Below are 27426 nucleotides of genomic sequence, written 5' to 3'. Positions count from 1 at the left end.
CAGTCATGGAAATACTTTTATATTAGATATTTTTTAATGTTTCATAATGGTGTGTTTAATCAGAAAAAAACAATGGTGACATTTCCATTTTCTAAAAGTTGTTTGAGAATACAGGAAGAAGGGTGGTCAGTGCAGCTGCTGCAGTCCAGGTGGGCTCTGTGGAGACCAGAGGGCATTGCTGGGCCTCTGAGCCGGAAAGGATTCAGAAGGATGCTTACCTCACATGCTCCAGAGGGCTGGGGGTGGGGAGTGGCGCTCCAGAGGGCTGGGGGTGGGGAGTGGCACTCCTGACTGTGAGGACCCAGGGTCTGAGGAATCGCTGATGGCATCACTGGGAGTCCCACATGCCCACTGGCCCAGGCTGGATGCAGCAGGGCAGGGGCCAGTAGGGTCAAGGCCATCCCAGTCCCTGAGGTTTTCCTTTGTTCAAGGGTAGCGCTGGGCTAGAAGTGAGGGAGCCAGAGGGACGCAGATTGAGGAGGAGCCTGAGCCTCACGCACCCCTAGCCCAGGCTCCAGGCCAAGCCCATGGATCTGTGACCCAGGAACGGAGCCCTGGGTTCCTGTGGCTGCTTCCACTCCTCTCCCGAGGTCAGGCTGCCAGTTTCAGGACCGGGGGCCAGTAAGACAAGGGTGCTACAGGGCGGGCTGCAGGTGAGAGGAGGGAAAGATAGACAGGAAGAGGCTACAGCACAGAGAGAGGGACAGAGACAGAGGGACACACAGAAAGACTCAGAAACACACAATGAGGGACACACGGAGTCACACACACAGAGAAAGGTAGACTTAGAGATGGAAAGCGGGACAGAATAAGAGAGAGACAGAGGTAAGAGCAGGACCTACATCCCATTCACCTCCTAGGAGCAGACAGGGGGGCAGGTACAGGTCAAGGAGTGGGCAGAGAGGACAGAGATGGAAAAAGGGGGTCTGAGCGTCAACATCACGGGGAACAAACATCTGCCCCCCTTGCAGTCTGCTTGGCACCTGCTGGAGGCTGCAGGGACGGGCAGGTGTGGGTGCAGGTCCCGTCCTAGCTGGGAGATCCACCTCCACACCTGGGTGAAAGGAGCAGCAGGCTGGGGCGGCCTTTCCAAGGGCCAAAAGGGAGGAAAGGTTCCCACGGAGCTGAGGTCACCAGGGGCATCTTGGTGAAAGAGCTGCACCTGAGTTGCCTCTTGAAGAGCAGGTGGGAGGAAGCGGCACGGGTTCTCCAGCGGGGAGGACGCATCAGCAGAGGCATGGAGGTGGGAGGACATGTCTGGGTATGGTTAGGAGGGCCTTGAACGCCGGGCTAAGGAAGCTGAGGGGGCCCTGGTCACACTTGAGCACAAGAGTGATGTAGTGGGAGCTGCGCTTTAGGGAGACCTAGGCCAGTCGGTGGCCAGAGCTGAAGGGCAGCAGAATAAATTGGAGGAGAGGGTTGCAGGCACCCACTGAGCACCCCCTGTGCCCTCTCCCGACAACCCCTGTCAGACACTACATTCAAACAACCACAAACTGCCTACCCACACCTGGCTGCTTCTCACCTCCATGCCCTTGCCCAGACGGTACTCTCTGTCTGGAAGCCCTTCCATTCCACGACCCTGGCAAACACTGAAACATGGTTTAAACTCTCCTCAAGAGACTTCTCTTCCGGGAAGCCTTCGGGCAGGGTAAGGCGCCCCTGGTGGTTCATCCCAGCTTGAGAGCCAGCGTGAAATCTCCCTGGGCTCAACTGAGTCAAGTCATGTTTTTTGGGGTTTTTTTTTTGCCGTACGCGGGCCTCTCACTGTTGTGGCCTCTCCCGTTGCGGATCACAGGCTCCGGACGCGCAGGCTCAGCGGCCATGGCTCACGGGCCCAGCCGCTCCGCGGCATGTGGGATCTTCCCGGACCGGGGCACGAACCCGTGTCCCCTGCATCGGCAGGCGGACTCTCAACCACTCAATCACTGCACCACCAGGGAAGCTCCAAGTCATGTTTTTAACCAAAACAAGAAAATGTAATTGGCTCCATCAGCGCCGTGGCCTTACCACACCCAGAATTTGCCTGTCCCCCCACGGGAAGCCCCAGCAGCTGTCAGGCATCAGTATCCAAATCCTGAAGAGGGGAGGGATGGAGGAACAGGGTGGGGACCATCTGCCTAGAGGTGCTTTGGGCTGGCTGGTCACAGAGCAGTGACTCATCTCCCCAGAGAGGAGGGGAGTAGCAGTGGGGGGCAGTCGGGCTGGCCAGGGGCCTTGGTGGAGAGAGCCTGCTCTGCCCTTCACTCCTTGGCTAGACCCCACCTCCTCCTTGTCCCCTCAGGCCCTTGGAAGACAAGGAAGAACCTCCCGCAGCCCCGGGCTCGCCCCCAGCAGGGGCTGGCATTGACCAGGAAGGCAGCTGAAACGTCCCCGCCCGCCACCCGCAGCTGCCCTCTACCCAGGCCCGGCCATGGATAAATTCCACGCGCTCTTCCAGCACTTCCAGTCCAGCTCCGAGTCGGTGATGAACGGCATCTGTCTGCTGCTGGCCGCGGTCACAGTCAAGCTGTACTCCTCCTTCGACTTCAACTGCCCCTGCCTGGCGCACTACAATGCCCTCTATGGCCTGAACCTGCTGCTCAAGCCCCCAGCGGCCCTTTTCCTCTGCAGCCTCCTGGCCAACCGGCAGTCCGTAGTGATGCTGGAGGAGTGGCGCCGGCCTGCGGGGTACCAAAGAAAGGACCCAGGCATCAGCAGGTACGGTCCCACACCACCCAGGTCCCCGTGGGCATTGTCAGGGGCTCTCCCAACCACACAGGCACTGCCAGGTGCCAAAATCCCAGTGACCCCATGGGTATTGTCAGAACTCCCCCACCCACCCCCATAGGCACCCTCATTTCCCCTAGGAAATGATACCAAGGCATCATCAGTTCACAGAGACCTATCTACCAGTTTCCACTCTGGAAACAGATATTTCTGATCCTGTCATCTGTCACCTTTCCATGCCCAGTGCTGGAGACGCACTAATGATACAGGATTCCCAAGAATTATCCAGGTCACATCTGTCATGCTGGCCATGGATTATAACTCCCCACATGCATGAAGGATGATCCCATGACGTGCATAGCCGTGTTGCCATACGAGAGGCATCATTGGCTTGAAGGCTGCATCCCCTCTCCTGCAAGCTCCCCAAGGGACACTGTATCACAGTGTCCTCAGAGCCTCACGCCTGGTTGGTGCCCTGATCAGCTGATTGAGTTTAGGGATTCATAATGCTCCCTGGCCCACAGGGAGCCAAGCTCTGTGCCAAGTGCTGTGTGTGCACTGCCTATGAATTCTCACCTCGGCCCTGGGTTGGCTCCCGTCTTGGACCCATTTTTAGGGATGGGGGACCTGAGGCACAGAGAGGGTGATTCACTAGGCTGAGTTCCCACAGCGAAGAAGACGCTCAGATTCAAACACAGCCCAAGCCAGAACTGCTGCCCTGACTGTTTTAGACACAATAAGTGCTCTAGATCCATGGGCAGTGGCAGGAGGGGCTTGGTGGGCTTTAGCTCACTCACCATCTCCTCCTCTCCCCTATTCTCTGATATGGACAACGGAGGTGTTCTCAAGGGTATGTAATGTAACTTCATAACAAGTCCTGGGTTCCACCTTCTAACCACATTGCCCCCATAGAAAATGCTGGATCCGCCCCTGCCTACAATATATTTATAATTCGTTGGCCATGCACACACACACCCAGCCAGCACACACCATCTTATGTTTTATATACAACCCAAGTTAAAAACATCTGCATTCTGTGCACAAGAGGCCTCTGTTTCACGTTCCCCAGGGGTTCCATGCTCCCTGTGATTCAGCCACGCAGGGAGGGTCACATTCACTAAGTGTGCCTTTTACCTTTTCCTCTGGGGTCTAGTGGGTACAGCTCCACTGGGCTCCTGTCCTGTGACCAACACCCAATCCAGGCCACTAGACGGGCAGAGCGGGTCAAGAGCGGCACCTGGGGACAGTCAGAGGGCGGACTCCCAGACACTGCAGGGAGGTGTTTAAGGTGCTGTCTCTGGGAGGGTTATTCCACAGGACCCTCTTAGTTTAGGGTCCCCCCAAAAGCAGCCTCTGGGAAGAATGTGATAATATGTAGGCAACTCAGGCTCAGTCCTTCTGGGGACCCTCTAAAAAGTGGGTAGAACACACCTCAGAATCGTCCCACCAAGGGTCCTGGAAGCTGGGGTTCTTATCCACCAGGCCCTGCCCTCTTGGATTGAAGGTTGATTTGGGGATATGAACCCTCCAGCACTTCCAGCCTGCGCCTCTGGGAGCAGAAACTCCTCCAAAGTCCCAGGCAGAGCCATGCAAGTGGTTGAGGTCAGAAGCTCTCAGGCCCTCCATATGAATAGGAACTACTCACCAAAACTCTAGATGCTTCTGGCCAGGACGGGGCACCAACAGAGTCTGCTACAAAGCTAGAGCAGGAAAAATACCAGCTCCCCCGTGTTCCAGTCCTGAGACTCCCGGGACCCTCAGCCCTGCTTCTTCCCTATCCTCTGCTGCTCGGACCTGTAGCCCTTCCTTTGGTGTAATCACACCTGGGATATCCCCCCTCCTGGGAAGTCCGTCCACGCATCTCCCCTGTAGCCTTCCTGCTGCAGCTGAATTCCGGCTGCCCTTTGTGCCCCCTTCCTTCCTCTGCTCCCAGGTATATGTTCTCCTCTGTGTTACAGAGAGCACTGGCCACCTCCCTTGTCTGGATCCTGCTGGCTCTCCTCGATGGGAAGTGCTTTGTATGTGCCTTCAGCAGCTCTGTGGACCCCGACAAGTTTCTAGACTTTGCCAACATGACCCCCAGCCAGGTGCAGCTCTTTCTGGCCAAGGTTCCCTGCAAGGAAGATGAGCTGGTCAGGGACAGCCCCGCTCGGAAGGCAGTGTCTCGCTACCTGCGGTGCCTGTCACAGGTAATTCGGGTGGTCCTCTCCCAGCCCTGGGAAATGTCCTGCATTGGTTCCAAGGGGCCTGGGGTGAGGAGGTACAAATGGCTTCCTGAGGCCCCTCCTAATGCTGCAGGCACAACCATGGAGCATGTGGTCCCTGGGGGGATCAGGAGTGTGACTCACACACAGGACAGTGTTGGACCTTAGGAAGTGGGGACTCTGCCATCAATGCTGACTCACCCCAGGGTGGATGCCAGGTGCTCATACCCTCCAGGAGTCCACTAGGCTCATCCCCAAGTTGGATGGCAGGAAAACACTGGAGATAGACTGCTCTACCCTGCCACCATCCCATACACACATTCTGCCCACACCTCAGAAATATGATACTAATTACCATTTATTAAGCACATATGTATCAGGCACTGTGTTAAGCATTTCATATGCATTACTTCATTTAATTCTCAAAACAGTCCTATGAGGTGGATGCAATCATGATCATCCCATTTTGCAGATGAGGAAACTGAGGCTCTGAGAGTTTAGTTCACAAGGCCAAAGTCACAGTTTGTAAGAGGCTGGACAGGGATCTGAAGTGCCATTCCTCCAAACCCTCTCATCCACCTCCCTACAATGCAGGCTCCCCAGATGTCCAGCTCCCCACAGGGCACAGAATCCATTATCCTGGGGACAAACCCCAGCCCCATCCCCAGCCCAGGCTCCAGATTTTACCTCCACCAGTCCCAGAGCCCAGCCTGGGCTGTGTCCCCCAAAAAGTGTTTACATGAACCCACCACATGCAGAGCTACAACCCAGCACTTTGGGGTGCCAGGACAGGCTTGTGGCAGATGCAGGCCTGTGGAGTGGCAGAGAGAGAACCAGTGCTCAGGATACACTTGGTTCTGCTTCAGACTGTGACCTTGGCCATGTCCCTCCCCCTCTGGGCCTCAGTTTCTCCTGCAAAGTAAATGGAGGTCTGGTCTCCTCACCTTGATGTCTCCTACGGATGTAAACACTGTAGGCTCTCACTAGTTCCCTGGAAAGAGTGTAGAATTCTCAGTCAGACCAGGGTTTAAGTCCTGACTCAGCTGTAAATGATCAGTCACACTAAATGCTCCTCCAGGTAAAATACTCACACGAGTATTTTAAATTTGGAGTGGGGGGAGGGAGGACCTTGTAAGAGGCCAAAAGAGAGAGCTTTGTCAATCACATCTGCAAATGATAAGGATTCAGATATATCTTTGTGGTTTAGAGGAGTGATATCTCTGCTCCAGGTCCACAAGGTTGCTCGGGTCTTCAGTGATGTCTCAATACCTTTGGCTGGGCAGAGGGGAGGGTGAGGGGCTGGCCAGGTGGGGTCTCCAGCCTCAGAGCACTGCTTCCAGCTTCTCTTCACGCTTGGCCTGGAACAGTATTCCCTATTCACATCTTGTAAACTATTGTCACCCTTCAGGTCTCAGTCTCAACCGCACTGTTGTCTGAGCCCTCAAGTTCAGGTTGGGTATCCCCCCTCTGATTTCCCACAACCCCTGATACATCCCTCAACATGGCGCTTAGCCATTCATCACCTATTTCATTGTATCTTCCACTAAAGTGTGAGCTCTAGGAGAGCAAGGACCGAGTCCTCAGTGTCTTCCCCAAAATATAGGATGGATGGATGCATAGATGGGATGGATACACATATATAAGCACGGATGAAGAACCGAATAAAAAGATGAAAGGATGCTGGGTGGATGGACGGATGAATGGAAGGGAGTGCAAAGGAGGCAAAACTTGACTTCCACCCACCTTAGGTTTTCAGCTGAGAGTAAAAAAAAGACAGTTTAACAGGAGGAAAACAAACAGTTTATTATTGTGTGCAGTGATCATCATGCAGGAGAAACCTAAAACAAAGAGTAACTCAAAAAAAAGAAGAAGAAAGAGTAACTCAAAGCGGTGGCTTAGAAGTGTGCTTATATAGCATCTTCAACCATGAGCAATACCATTGTAGAGAAATGTCAGCACAAGGGAAAGCCGTTTTATGCTTCCAAGGGTGGAAACTGTGGGAAGGTAAATAAATACATGGGAGGAAACGAATGGAATAAGGTTTGTTTGCAGATTCCTCTGCTGCTGTCTCTGGGCTGATGAGAGTCTGTCTCCAGCAAAAGGGGGATTTATATCCTGCCTTCAGGCAGAAGGGGAGGTTGCTCCTTCTTAATTGTCTTCAGCTCAAAATAATTTTTATGTCAAAGAGGCATATTTTGGGGTGACATATTCTGGTTCCCTTCAGGAGGAAAGTTGGGGGAAGAATGGCAGGTGGATGGATGGTTGGATAGATAAAATGAAGGAAGGATGCGAGTATGGGAACGTGAATGGATGGGAGGCTAGATGGCTGGATAGGAAGGAGGATGATGGACAGATGGAAGCATGGTTGAGAGGATGGCTGGATAGAAAGACGATAGATATACAGTCAGATAAGAGGATGGATGCCTAGATGGGTGGAGAGATCGTTGGATAGAAAATGGATGCAAGGATGAAAGAATAAATGGGAGGAAGGACAGATGGAGGTGGTTGGTAGGATGGATGACTAAGTGGGAAGATGGATAGATTTGGAAAAGGATGCAAGGGATAAACAAAGGGAGAGACTTTGGAACCTCCTTGCCACATTGTACAATATCTGTGTCCCACCACACTCAACCCTGCGCTCCCCACCCTCCAGGCCATCGGCTGGGGTATCACCCTGCTGCTGGCCGTCGTGGCCTTCCTGGCCCGCTGTTTGAGGCCCTGCTTTGACCAGACAGTCCTCCTGCAGCGCAGATACTGGAGCAACTGCGTGGACCTGGAGCAGAAGCCCTTCGACGAGCCATGCTGTGAGCACGCGCGGGACTTCGCGCACCGCTGCGTGCTGCACTTCTTCGCCAGCACGCAGAGCGAGATGCGGGCGCGGGGGCTGCGCCGGGCCTCCGTGGGCAGGGGTCCGGAGACCCCTGAGATGCCCGATCCCCGCGAGGGCCTGGACGGTGGAAGCGGGAAAGCCCACCTGCGCGCAGTCTCCAGTCAGGAGCAGGTGGACCGCCTCCTGGGCACCTGGTACTCCAGCAAACCACCACTTGACCTCATGGCATCTCCTGGGCTCTGGGTGGGGGGTGGCCCCAGGAACCAGGCCATCCCAACACACCGACGTGTAAGGACCCTGGCCGTGTCCCCACGTAAAATGCCCGCTCTGACAAGGGTCTGAGGGCTCTCCAGGCTATGGGGAGCCCAAGGCAGGGCAACCGAACCCCTGTTGGCCTCTTCCCCAAAGTAGCCCAATCTCTGGCCGAGTTTCTGGGTGTGGCCCCCTGTGTGCTCTACAGCTGTGCTTCCCAAGCTTCAGTGTGCTCACTGTTCACCTGGGCTCTTGTTAAATGCAGATTCTGAGTCAGTCCATCCAGGACTGGGGCTAAGACTGCATTTTTAACAAGCTCCCAGGTGATACTGATGCTTCTGGTCAGTGAACCAAATTTTGAGTAGCAAGAGTCTAAATAGATCTGCCATGGGTTCTGGGTCCTAGATGTCCAGATTCTACTTTTAAAATAATAATAATGACAGTAGCACATGCTTGTATGGTGCTTATTATGTGCCAGTCATTAGTCTAAATTCTTTCCATATATAATTCATTTAATCTTTATGATAATCTAATGAAGTAGGATGATTATTAGTCCCATTTTTTCGAGGAGAAAACTGAGGCATAAAAGGTTAAGCTGGGGCTTCCCTGGTGGCGCAGTGGTTGAGAGTCCGCCTGCCGATGCAGGGGACACGGATTTGTGCCCCGGTCCGGGAAGATCCCGCATGCCGCGGAGCGGCTGGGCCCACGAGCCGTGGCTGCTGAGCCTGCGCGTCCGGAGCCTGTGCTCCGCAACGGGAGAGGCCCCAACAGTGAGAGGCCCGCGTACCGCAAAAAAAAAAAAAAAAAAAGGTTAATCTGCCTGAGGTAACCCATGTAAGAGCTAGAACTTTATCCCAGGACGTCGGCTCTAGAGTCTGCTCTGAGCTACTACATTAGTCTCCCCTCTAGACTGTTGGTGTGTGTGTTTGTTTTCAGTGCTCTGGTTGGGTTTCCTGCAGCCTCCAGCACGGTTCTCTGAACAAGCTCAGCAAGCCCCACTTGTTGAGTTCCTCTTAAAAGTACTAATTAGTGCCTCTTGCTGACTACTGCAGATGAATAGCTTTATATCTTCCTGGCAAGGGGATTTTTCTGTTTTTGAATGTCAAGGGGGCTGACCTTCCAGCTCCCATCTTCCCAAGTCCTAGCAATTCTACTCCTAGCCCACCAAGGCTGAGCAGCCCTTCAAGATGCAGTTGCGTCGTCAGCCCAGCCTTCTGCTCACCTCCAGCTAGCAGATGCTTCCTCCCTCACCCCTCTACTCGCCACCCTCCCCACCACCTGCAGCCTGACCCCTGAGCTTAGCCTCTCTTTCTAAGGCTACCGCATTCACCAGGCATTCCAGGGCTATCTACCCACTGCCCTCAGCAAGAAGCTGGCATCCTGGTAAGGATTTCCCCAGGGATACAGTGTATGGACCAGATCTGCAAATGAGGGTGCAAATTCGGTGTCTAGGCAGCCCTAGACACCTCCACACTGAACAGGAACCCCAGGTGGCTCTGTAGATTCCAGTGTTTAAGAACCTCTGGGCCAAGTGTGGGTGTGGGGTCTGACTCAGGGATGAAGACCCTTGAAACACCAGGGTTAAATCTTGCTGGAAGAGCTGCCACTCAAGCTCTAGCAGCCCAAACCAGAAGGGTTGGGGGAGATCTAGCCTGTGAGCTCCTCTGGGTCTCTGCCGCTCTCTGATGACTCACTCACCACACACACATCCTGTTATTGCCGCCATCAGCAGAGTAGTGCTTGGTGGCCACAGACATGCACAGACTTGGGTTCACCCCATGCTTTTCTGGTCCTCAGGGCATGGGGGCAGCAGAGGGGCCCCTGGATGCCCTCCTGGAGCCCAGCCCCCTCCATATTGGGCAATCTCTGTTCTCCTGGGTGCTTGCCAAGGGACCTTGTAGGATGGACAATCCCTGCAGCTCAGCATTTCCCCTCCCACCCTGCTGTGGTCAGGCCATGCAAATGTCTGAAATAGTACTGGAGTGGGGAAAGATTTAGGCAAAGTGTTAGCAGAGATTGGGGGAAGGGGGGAAGGGAGGAGGGAGACCTTGGACATGGTCCAGTCAGCAGGGGTGAACTCCAGCCCAGGGAAAGGAGGCTCAGGGCCCCTACCTTGGGCTGCAAGGAAGCAACATCTGGACCAGTAAAAAGCCACTGACTGCAATCTATACTCTTGCCTTCTTATACTGAGCGCTTATAGGTGCCTACTGCATAGAAAGCACTATGCCAGGGAGTAGGGAAGAGAGGATACACAGATGATGTGCCCCGCCGTCAAGGAGCTCACTGTCTACTAGAGGGACACAGATGGGTATAGACATCATTATAGGGACTTCCTTGGTGGCACCGTGGTCAAGAATCTGCCTGCCAGTGCAGGGGACATGGGTTCGAGCCCTGGTCCAGGAAGATCCCACGTGCCGCAGAGCAACTAAGCCCGTGAGCCACAACTACTGAGCCCGCATGCCACAGCTACTGACACCTGTGTGCCTAGAGCCCATGCTCCGCAACAAGAGAAGCCACCGCAGTGAGAAACCCCCACGCACCACGACGAAGAGTAGCCCCCGCTCGCCACAACTAGAGAAAGCCCGCACGCAGCAATAAAGACCCAACACAGCCAAAAATAAATATATATTTTTAAAAATCATTATAATCCAAAGCAAAAGGTGTGATATGATAGAAGTTAGCCAGGTGCCACAGAGATTCGGCATGGAGAATAATGGCTCCAAGCTGGGGGATCCAGGAAGGCTTCACTGGAATGGGCCTTAAAGGATGGGGAGGGTTTTGACAAGTGGAGTGAGAGATGGGGGTGGGGGAGCAGAGTACATACAAGGAGGAAACAGAGAGAACAAAGGCAAGGAGACGGGAAAGGGGCAGCGTATGGTTCATTGGTTCACTCAGCAAACATTGATGGAATGCCTGGAGTGCCAGAAAGCAGGACAGACATCGTCCAATCTTAGTGGAGCTTCCAGTCTGAAGGGAAGATAAGACATGACCTGGTGAACAAACAACCAAATGCGGGGCGTGTGGTCCAGCCTGGCAAAAGTGAAGGACCTTGGCCAGAGGGCTGAGGAGCCTACTGCAGAAGAGTCCCACCAAGAGACGCTCCCTGAGCCTTGCACCCAGTGACACATTCTTGGATCCTTAGCCTTCGACAGTCCTCAAATTCGTCCTTACCCTCTTTAGTCCCCAGATGACATGGTTTCAAACCCCAAACCTCTTTGCCACCCTCCCTTCACACCACCATTTATTCATATCCTGTGAGAGAGAGATGCCTGGTACAGTTAATGCCACCCCACCTGGGGGTGAAGGACACAGGTGGGAGGCTGCCACCTGCTCCCCTCCCAGGAGAGCAGCCCTCGTGGGTGCCTGAACTCATTCCCCTAGCCTCATTCAGCTCTGGGAGATAGTCCTCCTGACCACACACTATACACAGGGCCTCTCTTCTGGGAGACACGGTGGGCAGCTGGGCAAGGCAGAAATGTACTGGAAGAGTGGCTTTGGCTGCGTAAGTCCCTTGTCTCGTACAGCCTGGGCAGCTGCGGCTCTGCGTGAGAAGGGGAAGATGGCGGCAGCCTTGAGGGTTTTGCTCAGGATTTTGAGTTTATCCTACAGGCAAGTACTTGTGGGCAGTCAGGAGGAGGGATAATACACGGGATTCATCCACATGGCAGTGATGCCTGAAGCTGCCGGAATGGTAGGGCCAGCAAGAGAGAGGGAGGCTGAGTGGGAAGAGGAAGGACCGAGACCTTCAGAGTTTTGGAGGAGAAAGAGGAGGCAGCAAATGGGAGAAAGGGAAGGAATCACAGAGGCAAAGCGTCCAGAATAATGCCAGGGAGGAGTGAATTTCAAGATGGGGGGAGGATGAGCAGTAAATCCAAAGCTTCAGAGGAACCCAGGAGGGAGGGGACTGGGAGAAAATCATAGGTTCTTGGTAACTGTCCAGGGCAGGAGACTGATCATCCAGGGAGGCGGTCCCGGCAAAGCAGATGGGTGGGAGTCAGATAAATCCCTGGACACCTACTCCACCCAGCATTATAAAGGAAGAGTGGGAGGTTTGGAGTCTGCCCCAATTTAGGATATGGATATGGAGGACGGCACCAGGACCCAAAGACTATGATGGGAGGAGAGGAATCCACACCTCTCTGCCAAGAGGCCACCTCTGCCCAACTCTTTGAGGCCAAATGAAATGACCTCTCCTTGCGCCTTGATCAGCTCTCACACGGGGAGGGCAGAGGGGCTACGGGAAGGGGGGAGTGGCCCTGAGGGTCCAGAGAAGAGCAGTGGGAGATGGCCTAGGGTGGCCAATGGTAGCAGAGTGGAAGTGGCTGTTGCCATGGCAGTGAGCTTTGAATGTGCACCAGCACTTCCTGCCCACCGCCCCCGGCACATAAAGGAGGAACTGTTCTTCAGCCGTCCCCACTATGCTCACAGAAGCCAACCCTGAAGGCAAGCCCAGAGCCAGAGTGGCCAGGGCTGTAATATCCTGTTTGTGTCGGAATTCCTGCTTCCTCCCAAGTTTATCTTGGTCCAAGGCACACTTTTCTCTTTTATTCTCTTACTCATGCATTCATTCATTCTGCACTTACTAACTGAGCACCTACCAAACCAGGCACACTGTGCTGAGCCCTAGGAACATAACAGTAAAACAAAACAGATGTTGGCCTTCAGCCTTTATGGCCCAATGGGAGCCCCAGATATTAAATACACCCTCCAAAACAAGTAATTACCTGAAATTGGTGCTGTGAAGAGGAAGTACATGACTGGGGTGGGGGGCATGAAAGCCTGTATCAGGGAATTCCCTGGCAGTCCAGTGGTTGGGACTCTGCGCTTCCACCACAAGGGGCCTGGGTTCAATCCCTGGTCAGGGAACTAGGAAACTAGAATCCCACAAGCCACGCGGTGCGGCAAAAAAAAAAAAACAACCCAAGAAAGCAAAACCTGTATCAGCGGGACTCAACTAAGCTGAGTGTTCAGGAACTTCTCTCAAGAAGAGCCATTAAGCTGAGACGGTAAGGATGAACAGGAATTTCTCAGATGAAGAGTAGACAGAGAAGCATTCTAGGAATGTGCAAAGCATGTGCAAAAGTCCTGAGATGGAAGGGGTTGGTCCTGTTTAAGGATCTGAAATCAGGCATGTGAGCTGGAGAGTAGACATTGGGCGGAGAGTGGCCCCGGGACCAGCTCTCACACGGCCATATAGGCCCTGTTAAGGACTGTTGGACTTCAACCATTGAAGGGAATTAAGTATGCACTAATTTAATCAGATGTGTAAAAAGATCACACTGTCCACAGTCTGGGAACAGTTTGATAGGGGCCTGGTATGAACTGTAGAAGGCAGGAAGAGCTGATGGAGCCTGGGTGAGGGTAGGAGAGAAAGGACAGATTAGAGATATTTGGGAGGTGGGATGGACTCTGGGTGCTCTCGTTTGTCAGTGTCCTGCTTAAAATAAACACTTAGAGGGCTTCCCTGGTGGCGCAGTGGTTGGGAGTCCGCCTGCCGATGCAGAGGACTTGGGTTCGTGCCCTGGTCCGGGAAGATCCTACGTGCCACGGAGCGGCTAGGCCCGTGAGCCATGGCCGCTGAGCCTGCGTGTCCGGAGCCTGTGCTCCGCAACGGGAGAGGCCACAACAGTGAGAGGCCCGCGTACTGAAAAAATAAATAAATAAAATAAATAAAATTTAAAAATAAAAATAAACGCTTAGAGCAGACCACCCTGTATTTGTCAGATTAAACCAAGATGTAAAAATAAAATGCAGTCAAAACCAAAATGTCAGTGCATTCACACAACAAGACATATTTCTCACGCAGGCAAAGTCTGAGGCAGGTAAATGGGAGGGAGGTGGGGAGTAGGGAGACTCCCCTGCTCACCTGGTGACCCAGCTGATGGAAGCTCCCCCATCTTGGGATGCCGCCATCCAGACACATGGCATTCCCCAGATCTTGAGACAAGGAAGTGAGTGGAAGCCGTTTACGTGGAAGTTGCTCCTAAGAAACACCAGGAAGGAACAGGGAAAGTGATACAGGAAAGGGAAGAAAGCCTGCAACGGGTGTGGAGCTGGTCGGTCACCACTGTGGGAAACTCTGGGAGCCCATGCCCCACAGTCATCCCGACCCAGGGGGGAGGAAGGTGGGGGGTTTATTGTCATTGCCGGGGACCCTAACGGCGGCACCTCCAGCTTGCTTTGGGTCAAATGTCCCAGGTGTGCCATGAGCAGCCTTCAGAAGTAGAGGTGAGTGCTGACAAAAATAGGTAGGTGCAAATAAACAAAGGGACTGCATCAAACTAAAACTCTTTTGCACAGAGAAGGAAACTATCAACAAAATGAAAAGGCAACCTACTTAATAGAAGATATTTACAAATGATATATCTGATAAGAGGTTAATATCCAAAATATACAAAGCACTCATACAACTCAATGTCAAAAAAACAACCTGGTTAAAAAATGGGCAGAGGACCTGAATAGACATTTTTCCAAAGAATACATACAAATGGCCAACAGGCATATGAAAAGGTGCTCAACATTACTAATCATCAAGGGAAAGGCAAATCAAACCCACGGTGAGATGTCACCTCACACCTGTCAGAATGGCTATTATCAAAAAGACAATAACAAGTGTTGGTGAGGATATAGAGAAAAGGGAACACTTGTGCACCATTGGTGAGAATATAAATTGGTGCAGCCACTATGGAAAACAGTAGGGAGATTGCTCAAAAAATTAAAAATAGAACTACCATATGATCCAGCAATTCCACTCCTGGATATTTATCTGAAAAAACCAAAAACACTAATTTGAAAATATATATGCTTCCCTATATTCATTGCAACATTATTTACAATAGCCAAGAATATGGAAGCAACCTAAGTGCCCATCAACAGATGAACGGATAAAGAAGATGTGAGAGATATACATATGTATGTATATATATATAATGGAATATTAGCCATAAAAAAGTATGAAATCTTGCCATGTGTGACAACATGGATGGATCTAGAGAGTATATAAGTCAGATGGAGAAAGGCAAATACAGTATGATTTCACTTACATGCGGAGTCTAAAAAACAAAACAAATGAACAAATGTAACAAACAGAAACAGAGTCATTGATATAGGAAACAAATAGGTGAATGCCAGAGGGGAGAGGGCTTGGGGGAGGAGTGAAATAGGTGAGGGAGATTAAGAGGTACAAACTTTCAACTACAAAATAAATGAGTCACAGGTATGATACGTACAGTATGGGAAATATAGTAATTGTGTAATATCTTTTTATGGTGACAGATGGTAACAATTTCTGGTGATTGTTTTGAAATGTATAGAAATATCAAATCACTATGCTGTGTACCAGGAACTAACATAGTGTTCTAGGTCAATTATACTTCAAAAACAAACAAACAAAGAATGTGTGGGGTTCAGAGGCACCTGTTACACTGGTGTCCAGGGTCCGAGAGACAGGAATGAAAAAGAGCGGGGACAATAGTCAGAGGTGAGGGGCCTATGCCAGAACTCAATCTCATGGCCCCAACCTACATGGAACAGGGGCTAGGAATTGTAAGGAAGCACATGAAATATTTAGGGAGCACTACCATTTTTCGGCCACAATATGCAACCTCCAATATAGGTTGGCTGATGCAGAAGAGAATAGCATTGTATCCCTCTTAGTCAAAGCCCTCATACCTCGGATAACACAGCCTGACAGTACTTGAGCTGTCCCGGCAGCCCCATCTGGCTGATGGCTCCTGCCTCCTGCCCCAGCCTGTTCTCTGGGCACTCCCACAGTTGCTGGAAGACAGCAGTGCCCACTTGAGCACCACACACTCATGCCGTCCTATGCAAATTAGGCATTTTCCTAAGGGTACAGCGTCCGCTCTCCAGAGGCCCCCCTTGCATGCTGCTTCATGACACTTAACTCTTCCAAGGAGGAGAGGACTCACCAGTGGGGTTGGTGCCCAGACAACACTCCTGAGGGCAGGAGGTGAAGGGGGTGGTGCACACCCCACAGCAGTGGCTGCGGTTGGGTTTGCCACCAAAGCATCGAAAAGCCTGAGCAGGGTTGTGACATCCTGCTTTCCATTTACACGCAGTCGTGCTCTAGGATTTACGGGGAGAGGTGGAGAAGACACGAAGCACTGCTAAGTACACTACCAAACACCCCTACCACAGTAGGCAGAATAACGGGCCCCCAGGGTCCACCAAGGGCCCCCAATTTCTGGAAACTGTGAATGTGGTACCTGCAAAAGGGACTTTGCAGATGTGATTCTGTTAAAAAGCTTGAGATGGGGAGACTATCCTGGATTAGCCAGGTGGGAGCTTCCTAACCTTCTTCATATCCTGGTGCATCATGACACTGGTAACCTTGGTACATGACATTGGGGCAAACTGAGGGGATCTGTAGACACCTATAGAGAGTCTGTTGGGAAAAAAAGCAATTACATCTCCTTGATCTTATATAATTATGAGACTAAGAGGGAAGATGTAATACAACGTATTAGGAAAGACATTAAATACTGAATTGGTGTAAAACCTCCAAATGGAATCTCCCAGACTTCTTAAAATGAGAAACTTGAGCTTGCTTTGGCGAGCACAGCTTTTTAACATCAGACTTTTTGCATGAAATGACCATAGGCAATTCTTATTCAAAGATCTTTTTTTTATTGACAGATGAAATTATATTAGTTTCAAAAAAATGGTTCTGAAGAACCTAGGGGCGAGACAGGAATAAAGACACAGACATAGAGAATAGACTTGAGGACACGGTGAGAGGGAAGGGTAAGCTGGGACGAAGTGAGAGAGTGGCATGGACATACATACACTACCAAATGTACAAGAGATAGCTAGTGGGAAGCAGCCACATAGCACAGAGAGATCAGCTCGGTGCTTTGTGACCACCTAGAGGGGTGGGATAGGGAGGGTGGGAGGGAGACACAAGAGGGAGGAGATATGGGGATATATGTATACGTATAGTTGGTTCACTTTGTTATACAGCAGCAACTAACAAAACAATGTAAAGCAATTATACTCCAGTAAAGATGTTAAAATAACAAATAGAGCTACCATATGACCCAGCAATCCCACTACTGGGCGTATACCCTAAGAAAACCATAATTCAAAAAGAGTCATGTACCAAAATGTTCATTGCAGCTCTATTTACAATAGCCTGGAGATGGAAACAACCTAAGTGTCCATCATTGGATGAATGGATAAAGAAGATGTGGCACATATATACAATGGAATATTACTCAGCCATAAAAAGAAACGAAATTGAGCTATTTGTAATGAGGTGGATAGACGTAGAGTCTGTCATACAGAGTGAAGTAAGTCAGAAAGAGAAAGACAAATACCGTATGCTAACACATATATATGGAATTTAAGAAAAAAAATGTCATGAAGAAACTAGGGGTAAGACAGGAATAAAGACACAGACCTACTAGAGAATGGAATTGAGGATATGGGGAGGGGGAAGGGTAAGCTGTGACAAAGTGAGAGAGTGGCATGGACATATATACACTACCAAACGTAAGGTAGATAGCTAGTGGGAAGCAGCCGCATAGCACAGGGAGATCAGCTCGGTGCTTTGTGACCACCTGGAGGGATGGGATAGGGAGGGTGGGAGGGAGGGAGACACAAGAGGGAAGAGATATGGGAACATGTGTATATGTATAACAGATTCACTTTGTTATAAAGCAGAAACTAACACACCATTGTAAAGCAATTATACTCTAATAAAGATGTAAAAACAAGATGTTAAAATAATTATATAAGTTTCAGGTGCACAACATAATGATTAACTATTTGTATATATTGCTAAATGCCCCCCACAGTAAGTCTAGTTAATATCCATCAGCATGCATAGTTACAATTTTTTCTTGTGATGAGAACTTTTAAGATCTACTCTGGCAGCAACTTTCAAACATGCAATACAGTATTATTAGCTATGATCACCAGGCTGTACATTACCTCCCTAGGACTTATTTATTTTATAACTGAAAGTTTGTACCTTTTGACCCCCCTTCACCCATTTCACTCACCCCGTACCCCTCAAGGCTCTTTAACGATGATCTCTTCAAATGTTTGATAAACACCACCCACAAAAATCGTGATCCAAGGAGGTGATAAAACTAATTTTTACAGCCATTCCAAAATTCATGGGACTTCCCTGGTGGTTAAAAATCCACCTGCCAATGCAGGGGACATGGGTTCGATCCCTGGTCCAGGAAGATCCCACATGCCGTGGAGCAACTAAGCCCGTGTGCCACAACTACTGAGCCTGTGCTCTAGAGCCCACGAGCCACAACTACTGAGCCCTCATGCCACAACTACTGAAGCCCAGGCACCTAGAGCCCGTGCTCTGCAACAAGAGAAGCCACCTTAATGAGAGGCCTACACACCACAACGAAGAGTAGCCCCCGCTCACTGCAACTAAAAAGAAAGCCGGCGCGCAGCAACAAAGACCCAATGCAGCCAAAAATTAATTAATTTAAAAATAACTGTAATCAAAATTCTAGTGATAATGAGAATAATGGGTTGAGAATCCAATCAAGCTGTTTTATTCCACGTATTTTAAAATAACACTGAATTTAGAATTTGCAGAGAGTGTATATGTGGTTACAGCAGACACCTGAAGCCAATTTGGGCACCATGAAAAGGGCACATCGGCTACAAACAGGGAGCCGTGTCCACTATAGATGGAAGACAGAGATTCCAGACAGCCTTTTGGAGCAACACTCCTCCTGGACTCCTGGCCTCATTTGCTGGGTCTCTCTCATCCTGCTCTCCACCTGCGGCTGTGCCCCTTGGGAGCCCCCAACAGGGTCCTCCAGGGGCCTCCAGCCTGGGTGCTCCAGTTACCCAAGGCCCAGGTTGAGGGCTAAGGGGAGCAATATCCTTCCCCACCTGTATCCTGCTTGTGACACGCTAGCATTTCTACCCAGACTCGTAGAGCAGGAGAGAGAAAGGCAAAAAACCAAAAACAAAACACACTTCCCTGCCTCCTCCTCCACCCACCCCCCTACCCCCACTCCCACCTGGTCTGGGTTCAAATCCCACTCTTTTACCTACAAGTTGTGTAACTTTTAGCTGGTGCTGGGGAGGAAGAAAACTTTCCTCTACCCTTCTAGGCTCTTCTGGCTTGTTTAAGAATTAAATTGAAACAAGGCAGATGAACAGGAGGAAATCAAATTTAATTTCGTACGTATGGGAGTCTCACGTACATGAGAGTGTCAGAGACAGAAAGGTAAAATCAGGTACTTACGCCATCCTGAGCTAAGGAGTGGGATAGGGGCCTGGGGCTTCCAAGGGCAGGAGGCTCATTCACAGGACGATAAGTGTTACCAAAGTAGGTCTGTTTACCCAACACACAGCAAACCAAACTCTGAGATGCCAAGATTTGCGGCAGAGGAAGAGTATGTTCACAGGAAGGCAATTGAGGAGACGGGAGAACAAGCCTCAGATCCGCCTCCCCCAAGGCGAGGGGGTTGGGATAGCTATGGAACAAGCAGGTGGGCTTGGCACGGGGAAAGGTGATTGGAGGCAGGAAAAACGTGTGGTAACTGGTGTTCTGCACAGGTGTATCTGGGTTACATGCTTCTGCATATTCAAAAATACAGGCACTTACCGTGATCTGAGGGTAAAGTTTTCCAGTCCTCTGACGTCAAAAGGCCATTCATGGGCTTCCCTGGTGGCGCAGTGGTTGAGAGTCCGCCTGCCGATGCAGGTGACACAGGTTCATGCCCCGGTCTGGGAAGATCCCACATGCCGCGGAGCGGCTGGGCCCGTGAGCCATGGCCGCTGAGCCTGCGCATCCAGCAACGGGAGAGGCCACAACAGTGAGAGGCCCGCAAACCACACACACACACACACACACACACACACACACACACAAAAGGCCATTCATCATACACCTCTGCAGGCCCAGTTTTAGGGGTGGTGGTCCCAACCAGCCTTAGCTGGCTTGCACTGGACAAGAACTGGCTCCAAGTTCCTGTAAGACAGTTGGGTTACGTGAAGCTGGGAAGCTATGCAATTAAAGAGGAAAAAAGGGAAAGACAGAAAAAATAACTAAAACAAGCTTAGTCAGTGAAGGCAGCTTACAAGCAGAGGGGTTTTTACAAGCTCTTCCCCTGTCTGTTGCTCTGAAAGACAAGCTCAAGAATTCCTCTTAGCTAACCATCAGCTTTCATTAACCCTGTGAGGTACGGTTTCACAAGAAGATGAGCAGATGTTTGGTAATTAGGTGTTTGCCCTGCCATGTAGATGGTGCCACTTAGATAAAATTTACCTCTGGGAATAACTTTCTCTGGGAAAAATCCCCAATTTAAATTCCTGTAGTTAGTTAAGGGAGGAGCAGTAGTTTCTCTCAAGCCCACAGGGTCTCTACTGCCTTTAGCTCAAAATAACCCACATGCCAAAGTAGCACATCTTGGGGAGGCCTGTTCTGAACCCTACACTTGTAACTTAACCTCCCTGAGCCTCAGTCTCAACCTCTGTGAAATAGGGACAATAAAACCTACCCCATGGCGTTGTATGAGGATCCCGTGAGGTGATGCGTGTGGCGTGCCGGCATAGGGCCTGACCCAGGGGAAGCCCCGATCAGTGCCAGTTCTTGTCAGTCACACAGAGACACACAGACACAAAGACCACTCATGTGGTTACATAAGAGGATGAGGCCAGTACTGAACCCAAGTTCCGCTGCTCGCCACTCAAAAGGCCAATACTGGGGTTCCCTGGTGGCGCAGTGGTTGAGAGTCCGCCTGCCGATGCAGGGGACACGGGTTCGTGCCCCGGTCCGGGAAGATCCCACATGCCGCGGAGCAGCTGGGCCCGTGAGCCATGGCCGCTGAGCCTGTGCGTCCGGAGCCTGTGCTCCACGACGGGAGAGGCCACAACAGTGAGAGGCCTGCGTACCACAAAAAAAAAAAGGCCAATACTAGGGGGACAAGTGTTGGTGGGAAAGGAACATCTGCTTGATTCAGCAGTCTTCATCTGGCAGGGGTCGGCTTCCTGTAAAAAGAACTTAGGAACGTGTGTCAGGCCTTTATCTGTGTCTTCGGGGAACTGGGAGTTTGGTGCCTCTGCTCTGTGGCTGGTCTGTCATCTAAACTGTTACCAGTTTCCCAGCACAACTAGTCTTTGTTTTTACATCTTCATGTTTCCTAACCATTAACTCTTGAGCCAGCCTTCTGAGTCTCAGGGGAGGCCTGGGAGACGAAAGCTTTGCTACAAACAAGAGGCAGGTGGAGGACATGGGTTGGGGCTGGGTTGGGGAGGTCTGTCCCAGGAAGGCCCCACAGGACCCTGCTTGGTTACAGTTACACTCACACACCGCAGAGCCACAAACACTGAAGCCCAAAGCCACAGCAAGTTCACACACAGACACACACAGAGGCACACAGATCTGAGGGTCCCAGGGAGCTGCCCTGTCCAGGCTCTTGCTCAGCCTCCGCAGCCCCAACCTCACCCTCTTGCCCCAGACAGAAGCCATCTGGCTGGAGCTGGATCTGACCCAGTCTTCTGAGAGAGCTGGCGACATCAAAGGGAGCCCTTTAAGCCCCTTTCCACTTTGCTATGCTGGTGGAGGGGGCCCTACCTTGGTTCCTGCAGACGCTCTGGAGTCCCCAGCCCCAGGCGTGAAACCCTACCGCCCACTCCTTTATTTTTTGATCTGGCGGAGTAGAGGTAGGAGGTAGACAGGAAAGGATTTTTCATCTGTAATCCACAAAGACACAGACACACCCACCGAGACACAAGCAGACAGGACGTAAAAGCATCTGCATTATGCTTATAGGCCACAGCTCTCTGCCCGGCAGGGAGGGGACCTAGCACCCTCTCAGATCCAAATCCACTGACTCCAAATTCAGGGCTTTTTACTTTATTCATTTACCACTATCTCCACCACCATCCCCATCCCCACTGGGACCACTATCACCACCATCATCACGATTATTACTGTGATCACCGCCACCACCAGCAATAATAGCACTGCCATCACCACTATCGCCATCATAACTGCCATCACCACCACCATCACCACCATTAACACCATCCCCACCACCACCATTATCACCCCATTATAGCCACCACCACCACTGCCATCGCTACATCATACCATCCTTGTCTGAACAGATGGAGGAGCCCTCTTGGATCCTGACACAGCGTGGAGGAAAGACCCAATGAGAAGGGCAGAGGGAGGGCGACATGCTTCCTAGGAGCTCAGGGGACAAGGTCCAGAAGCTCAGGCCTCTGCAGCATCCCTAGTTTCTCCCAAACTTCAACCCTACTGGAGACAGTGTCTTCCCGGCCAAGTCTGAGCCTCCTTCCCTGCCCTCCTCCCAGCCCACAAAGAACTGGTCCCCATCAAGCATGGTCCTCGTGGTTTCCCTGTGCCAGAGCCAGCCGTGGAGAGAGAGAAACCCAGCAGGGGCAGGGCAGGGAGGGGCAGCACCCTGGCTGCACCCACGGGATTGGCCAACCTGTGCCCTCTCGGCCAGCACCTGACTTAGAAGGTTCCTCAAAGAGACAGTGGCCTCAGCCTCCGCCCTGAGCTCTGCCCATCTCAGCCATGAGGTACGCACCCAGTGGGCAGAGTGGGCCTCAGGGGCCATCCTGAGGCAGCGGTGAGGTGGGAGGAGGCCAGCAGGCCCCGTGGGGGACACCGTGGACAAGTTCCAGATGATCTTCCAGTTCCTGCAGTCCAACCAGGAGTCCTTCATGAACGGCATCTGCAGCATCGTGGCCCTGGCCAGAGCCCAGATGTACTCCGCCTTCGACTTCAACTGCCCCTGCCTGCGGGCTACAACGTGGCCTACAGCGCCAGCATTCTGCTGGCGCCACCTCTGGTGCTCTTTCTGCTCGGTCTGGTCATGAACAACAACGTGTCCATGCTGGCTGAAGAGTGGAAGCGGCCACCGGGCCGCCGGGCCACGGACCCCGCCGTGCTGCGCTACATGTTCTGCTCCATGGCTCAGCGTGCCCTCATTGCACCTGTCGTCTGGGTGGCCATCACACTGCTGGATGGCAAGTGCTTCCTCTGTGCCTTCTGCACTGCTGTGCCCGTGACCATGCTGGGCAACGGCAGCCTGGACCCCGGCCTGCCCCCGCCCGGCCCCCGGCCTGCCCCCGCCCGAGCTCGCCCGCCTGCTGGCCCGGGTGCCCTGCCCCAAGGTCTATGACGGCGACTGGCTGCTGGCCCGCGAGGTGGCCGTGCACTACCTGTGCTGCATCTCGCAGGTAAGGGGCCAGATGGCCTTGGACTGGGTCTCCCCTCACAGACTGGGTCCCTCAGAAAGGACTCCATCCCCCATCTCGAAATGGGGCTTCATCAGGACGTGGTCATGTTTCCCCAAATAGATGTGGGCCCCCAGCCAGGGCTGGGTCTCCCTCCTCAGACGGAGCTCCATGGGGCAGGGGCATATTTCCCCAAAGGAGGCCAGGGCTTCCGAAGGCAGAACCATGTGTCTTCCCTCAGGTCAGTGCCACCTGGGGAAGGAGCACTGTGCCGTGTGCTGAGGTCCCCAGAGGGGACCCAACTGCTCAGCCAGCCCCTCATCCTCCACCCTGAGCTCCAGTTTGGAAATCTGGGGGAATGTGCATCCATTTCCTCTTCCAGGCTGGGGCAGTGGTGACGCCAGCGTGTGGTGAGCCATTTGGATACATTTCCCTGGTAAATGTCCCCAGCTGGCACTCCCTGCTCAGGGAGTGGGAGCTGAGGGGCCGGTGCCCCTGGAAGGGAGGCCTGAGTGAGGGGGATGCACTGTTGGGATGTGCCCCAAAGGAAGGGATGGAGGACCCACTGATGGGGAAATCTAGAGCTCAGCTCCCTCAGCCTCGCTCCCACGTCCTCTGCCCCTCTGGTCCCTCACCCGTCTGAGCCCCTCAGACCTCCTCTGCAGTTATTGTGCGTGGGGAGGAAGACCCAGGCAGGGACCCAGGCTGTCAGAGAGGGAACAGGGGGCTGGGCCTGCCCTGCAAGCCTGGTGAAACATGCACACTCTGCTCCAGCGAATCCAGACACCCCCGCTCCCCCTCCAGCCTGGACTCTCCCCTGTGGGGCTTGCGTCGCCACCAGGCACCCAGGTAAACCTCACGCTCCGAGCGTACAATCTGAACTCTGCTTCCCCCCAAGCCTGCACCTCCTCTCCTGTGGGTACTTGTCCGTCATCCCAGGCCTCGGGGCCTGGGGCAGCTGTCCCTCCACCTGACCTTTAAACCATCAACTCATAAACTAAAAGGGCCCCCAGATGGCAGACTGCCTGGCCTATAGATATGTTTCATTTGGCCTTCAGGGGTTGAATTCGAAATTCAATTTTACAATTAGTTGGCATCATCTAAAACCCAGAAATTTTCACATGAAAATGAGATTGTCCAGCTTTACTTGAAACTTCAGGAGATTCAGCCAAGTAGGGTCCACATTTCCTCATCCAGCACATGCTCCGCACCTCCCCACTTGATGACTACTCTGCTATAACCCACTGACCCCACTACAGGCATTTGGTTTGCCCTGCTTCCCCATCCTGATCTGGCCGAATGCTTCTCTGTGCAACTGGGGTTGACCCTGAAGCTCAAACTGGGGGAGCAGCCTTCCCCACAGTGAGTTACTGGAAGAAGAGAACTAGCACCCAAGCATCCGGTGCTCTTCAGCATGGAGTTTGAGCAATTGTCCAGTTTGTCTCTGTGACCCCTGAGCCCAGCTCAGAGCCCACACAGAGGAGGCACTGACTGAGTGCTGCTGACTGAAAGGCAGACACTAGCAGGAGCCGGAGGAGAGATACAGGACTCAGAGGAGGAAGCATCACTATGGGAGGTCAAGGAAGGTTTCCTGAAGGAAGAGGCACGCTTACTGAGGGCTGGTTGGCCTAATAATAGTGGCTAACAGTTACTGAACACTAACTAGGTACCAGGCACTGTGCTAAGTTTATTATCACATTTAGTCCTCAGAACAACCCAATGGGATAGGTACTATCAACAGCCCCATTTTGTAGGTGGGAGATACTTTGCTCCTAGTCAACCGTTAAGGACAGGCATACTTCGTTTTATTGCAATTCACTTTATTAGGCTTTGTAGACTTTGCATTTTTCACAAGTTGAAGTTTCATGGCAACCCTGCATCGAGCAAGCCTATTGGCGCCATTTTTCCAACAGCTTTTGCTCACTTCATGTCTCTGTGTCGCATTTTGCTTATTCTCATATTTCAAATTTTTCATTATTATATTTGTTATGGTGACCTGTGATCAATGATCTTTGATGTTACTACTATAACTCACTGAAGGCTCAAATGATGGTTAGCATTTTGTAGCAATAAAGTATTTTTAAGGTATGTATATTGTTTTTTATACATAATGCTATTGCACACTTAATAGACTACAGTATAGTGTAAACATAACTTTTTTTTTTTTTTTTTTTTTTGCGGTACGTGGGCCTCTCCCTGTCGTGGCCTCTCTCGTTGCGGAGCACAGGCTCCGGATGCGCAGGCTCAGTGGCCATGGCTCACGGGCCTAGCCGCTCCGCGGCATGTGGGATCTTCCCGGACTGGGGCACGAACCCGTGTCCCCTGCATCGGCAGGCGGACTCTCAACCACTGTGCCACCAAGGAAGCCCTAAACATAACTTTTATATGCATTGGGCAACCAAAAACTTCGTGTGACTCACTTTATTGCAAGACTTGCTTTATTGTAATGGCCTGGAGCAGAACCCACCATATCTCTGGGATACGCCTGTAGTGGAGACAGGCAAACCCATGCAGCTTATTTCCAGGGTCTGCCCAGCTAACTCCTGTGTACTGAGTGCCAGACCTACATACAGGGCATTTTACTCACATGGTCTCATTTCCATGAGATGGGTAGGTCTATGCCCATTTTACAGAACAGGAAGTGGAGACCAAGAGGTGCTGTCATTTGCTCTTTGTTGTCAGTGCTCTTTTCCCTAAGGGCCCTGACATGAAGTGTGCTTTGGGGGGTTGGACAGGTTTGGGAGGCTAGAGGGCAGTGCCCAGCTGACTCTCTCTTCTCTCCCCTGCAGGCACTGGGCTGGTCCTTCGTGCTGCTGACCACATTGCTGGCATTCGTCGTGCGCTCTGTGTGGCCCTGCTTCACTCAGGCCGCCTTCCTCAAAAGCAAGTACTGGTCCCACTAATTGGACACTGAACACAAGCTCTTCGATGAGGCATGCACGGAGCACGCCAAGGCCTTTCCCAAGGTCTGTATCCAGCAGTTCTTCGAGGCCGTGATCCATGACCTGGAGCTGGGTCACGGCCATGGGGCGCTGGCTGCAGTCCCTGCTGGCTCGGCTGCTCGCACTGCCACAGACGGTGCCAACGAGGAGAGGGAGAAGCTGCGTGGCATCACTGAGCAAGGCACCATGAACAGGCTGCTCATGCGCTGGCACGAGCGCAAGCCGCCCCTGCGGCTGAGCCAGGAGGAGCCACTGGTGGGCAATGGCTGGGCTGAGGGCGGGTCCCGGCCTTCACGCAAGGAGATGGCCACCTACTTCAGCAAAGTGTGAGCCGCAGCCAGGTGAAGAGGCAGGAATGGGGGTCTGAGGCCACAGCACCTCAGACCCCCAAACCAGATGGAGAAATGAAGGCTGCAAGTGCTGGCAGTAGGCCCCAGAGCACTCACCTTGTGCCCAGGCACTCACCTGCCCATTTGGGGCAGGAAATTTGGAGCTGGAAGGGGACCTCTCTCCTCCAACTGTGACACTACCCTGGGTGGCCCTGGAGTAATAGGGCCATGAGCAGTATTAGTCAGAAGGGTTCAGAACTGGCTTGCGGGGGACAAGCTCCCTCCTGCCCAGCCCCTCCCAGGCCACTCCACCCCTGGTTCATTATCTCCTTTCAGGTCCTACGAGCATCCTTGCCCCAGCATCCACTCATCTGTGATTTTTTAGGATCTCTTTTCCCTTATGCTCAAGGCTCAGGGAGTGGGAGAGTGTCCAGCCATCTCATGAAGCAGGAATCCTCTGATTTTGGCCAATCTCCTGAGTGAGGCTGAACGGGCCAAGGTGGGCCATAACGACATGACACAGCCTCATGTGTCACAGGTGATAAGACAAGATGCCAGAAGCTATAGGTACACTCAGGAGAAGCCAGGGTGTGTCTCACCATGGAGTTCACGCAACATCATCAAGGTGGACTGCACATTTACTTAGCACTGGGCACAAAAGGCCCCGTGTCTTAGTCTGTTTGAATTGCTATAACAAATACGGCAGACTGGGTAGCTTATAAACAACAGAGACCTCTCTCACAATTCTGGAGACTGGAAGTCCAAGATCATGACGCTGCCATGGTCATGTTCTGACGGAGGTCCTCACTGGTTGGTAGCCAGTGCCTCCTCACTGTGTCCTCACGTGGCGGAAGAGACTAGGGGGCTCTCTGGAGCCTCTTTTATAAGGCATCAATCCCATGCCTTAAGCACCTCAAAGGCCCCACTCCCTGATATCATCACTT

The 27426-nt window shown here is 52.0% G+C and overlaps 2 protein-coding genes across 2 annotated transcripts; both read left to right on the top strand.

Moving 5' to 3' along the window:
- Positions 1–2413: 2413 nt before the first annotated feature.
- Positions 2414–8085, top strand: CALHM3 (calcium homeostasis modulator 3; the record flags this gene model as incomplete). The annotated part of the gene is made up of 3 exons (XM_079711996.1): positions 2414–2700; positions 4643–4898; positions 7567–8085. 3 exons carry the CDS (start codon positions 2414–2416, stop codon positions 8083–8085), a joined length of 1062 nt encoding a protein of 353 aa, XP_079568122.1.
- A 14-nt stretch (positions 8086–8099) lies between these two features.
- CALHM1 (calcium homeostasis modulator 1) lies at positions 8100–26483 on the top strand (the record flags this gene model as incomplete). The annotated part of the gene is given in 7 exon segments (XM_079711976.1): positions 8100–8178; positions 9312–9378; positions 22617–22771; positions 22774–23087; positions 23089–23214; positions 26001–26111; positions 26115–26483. Coding segments are annotated over 7 exon segments (1221 nt in total).
- Positions 26484–27426: the final 943 nt, after the last annotated feature.

This window comes from Hyperoodon ampullatus (assembly GCF_949752795.1).
Source record: "Hyperoodon ampullatus genome assembly, chromosome: 1".
Lineage (NCBI taxonomy): Eukaryota > Metazoa > Chordata > Mammalia > Artiodactyla > Ziphiidae > Hyperoodon > Hyperoodon ampullatus.
Note: the sequence above shows the minus strand (reverse complement) of the source record. Positions and strands in the feature narration are given on the sequence as shown.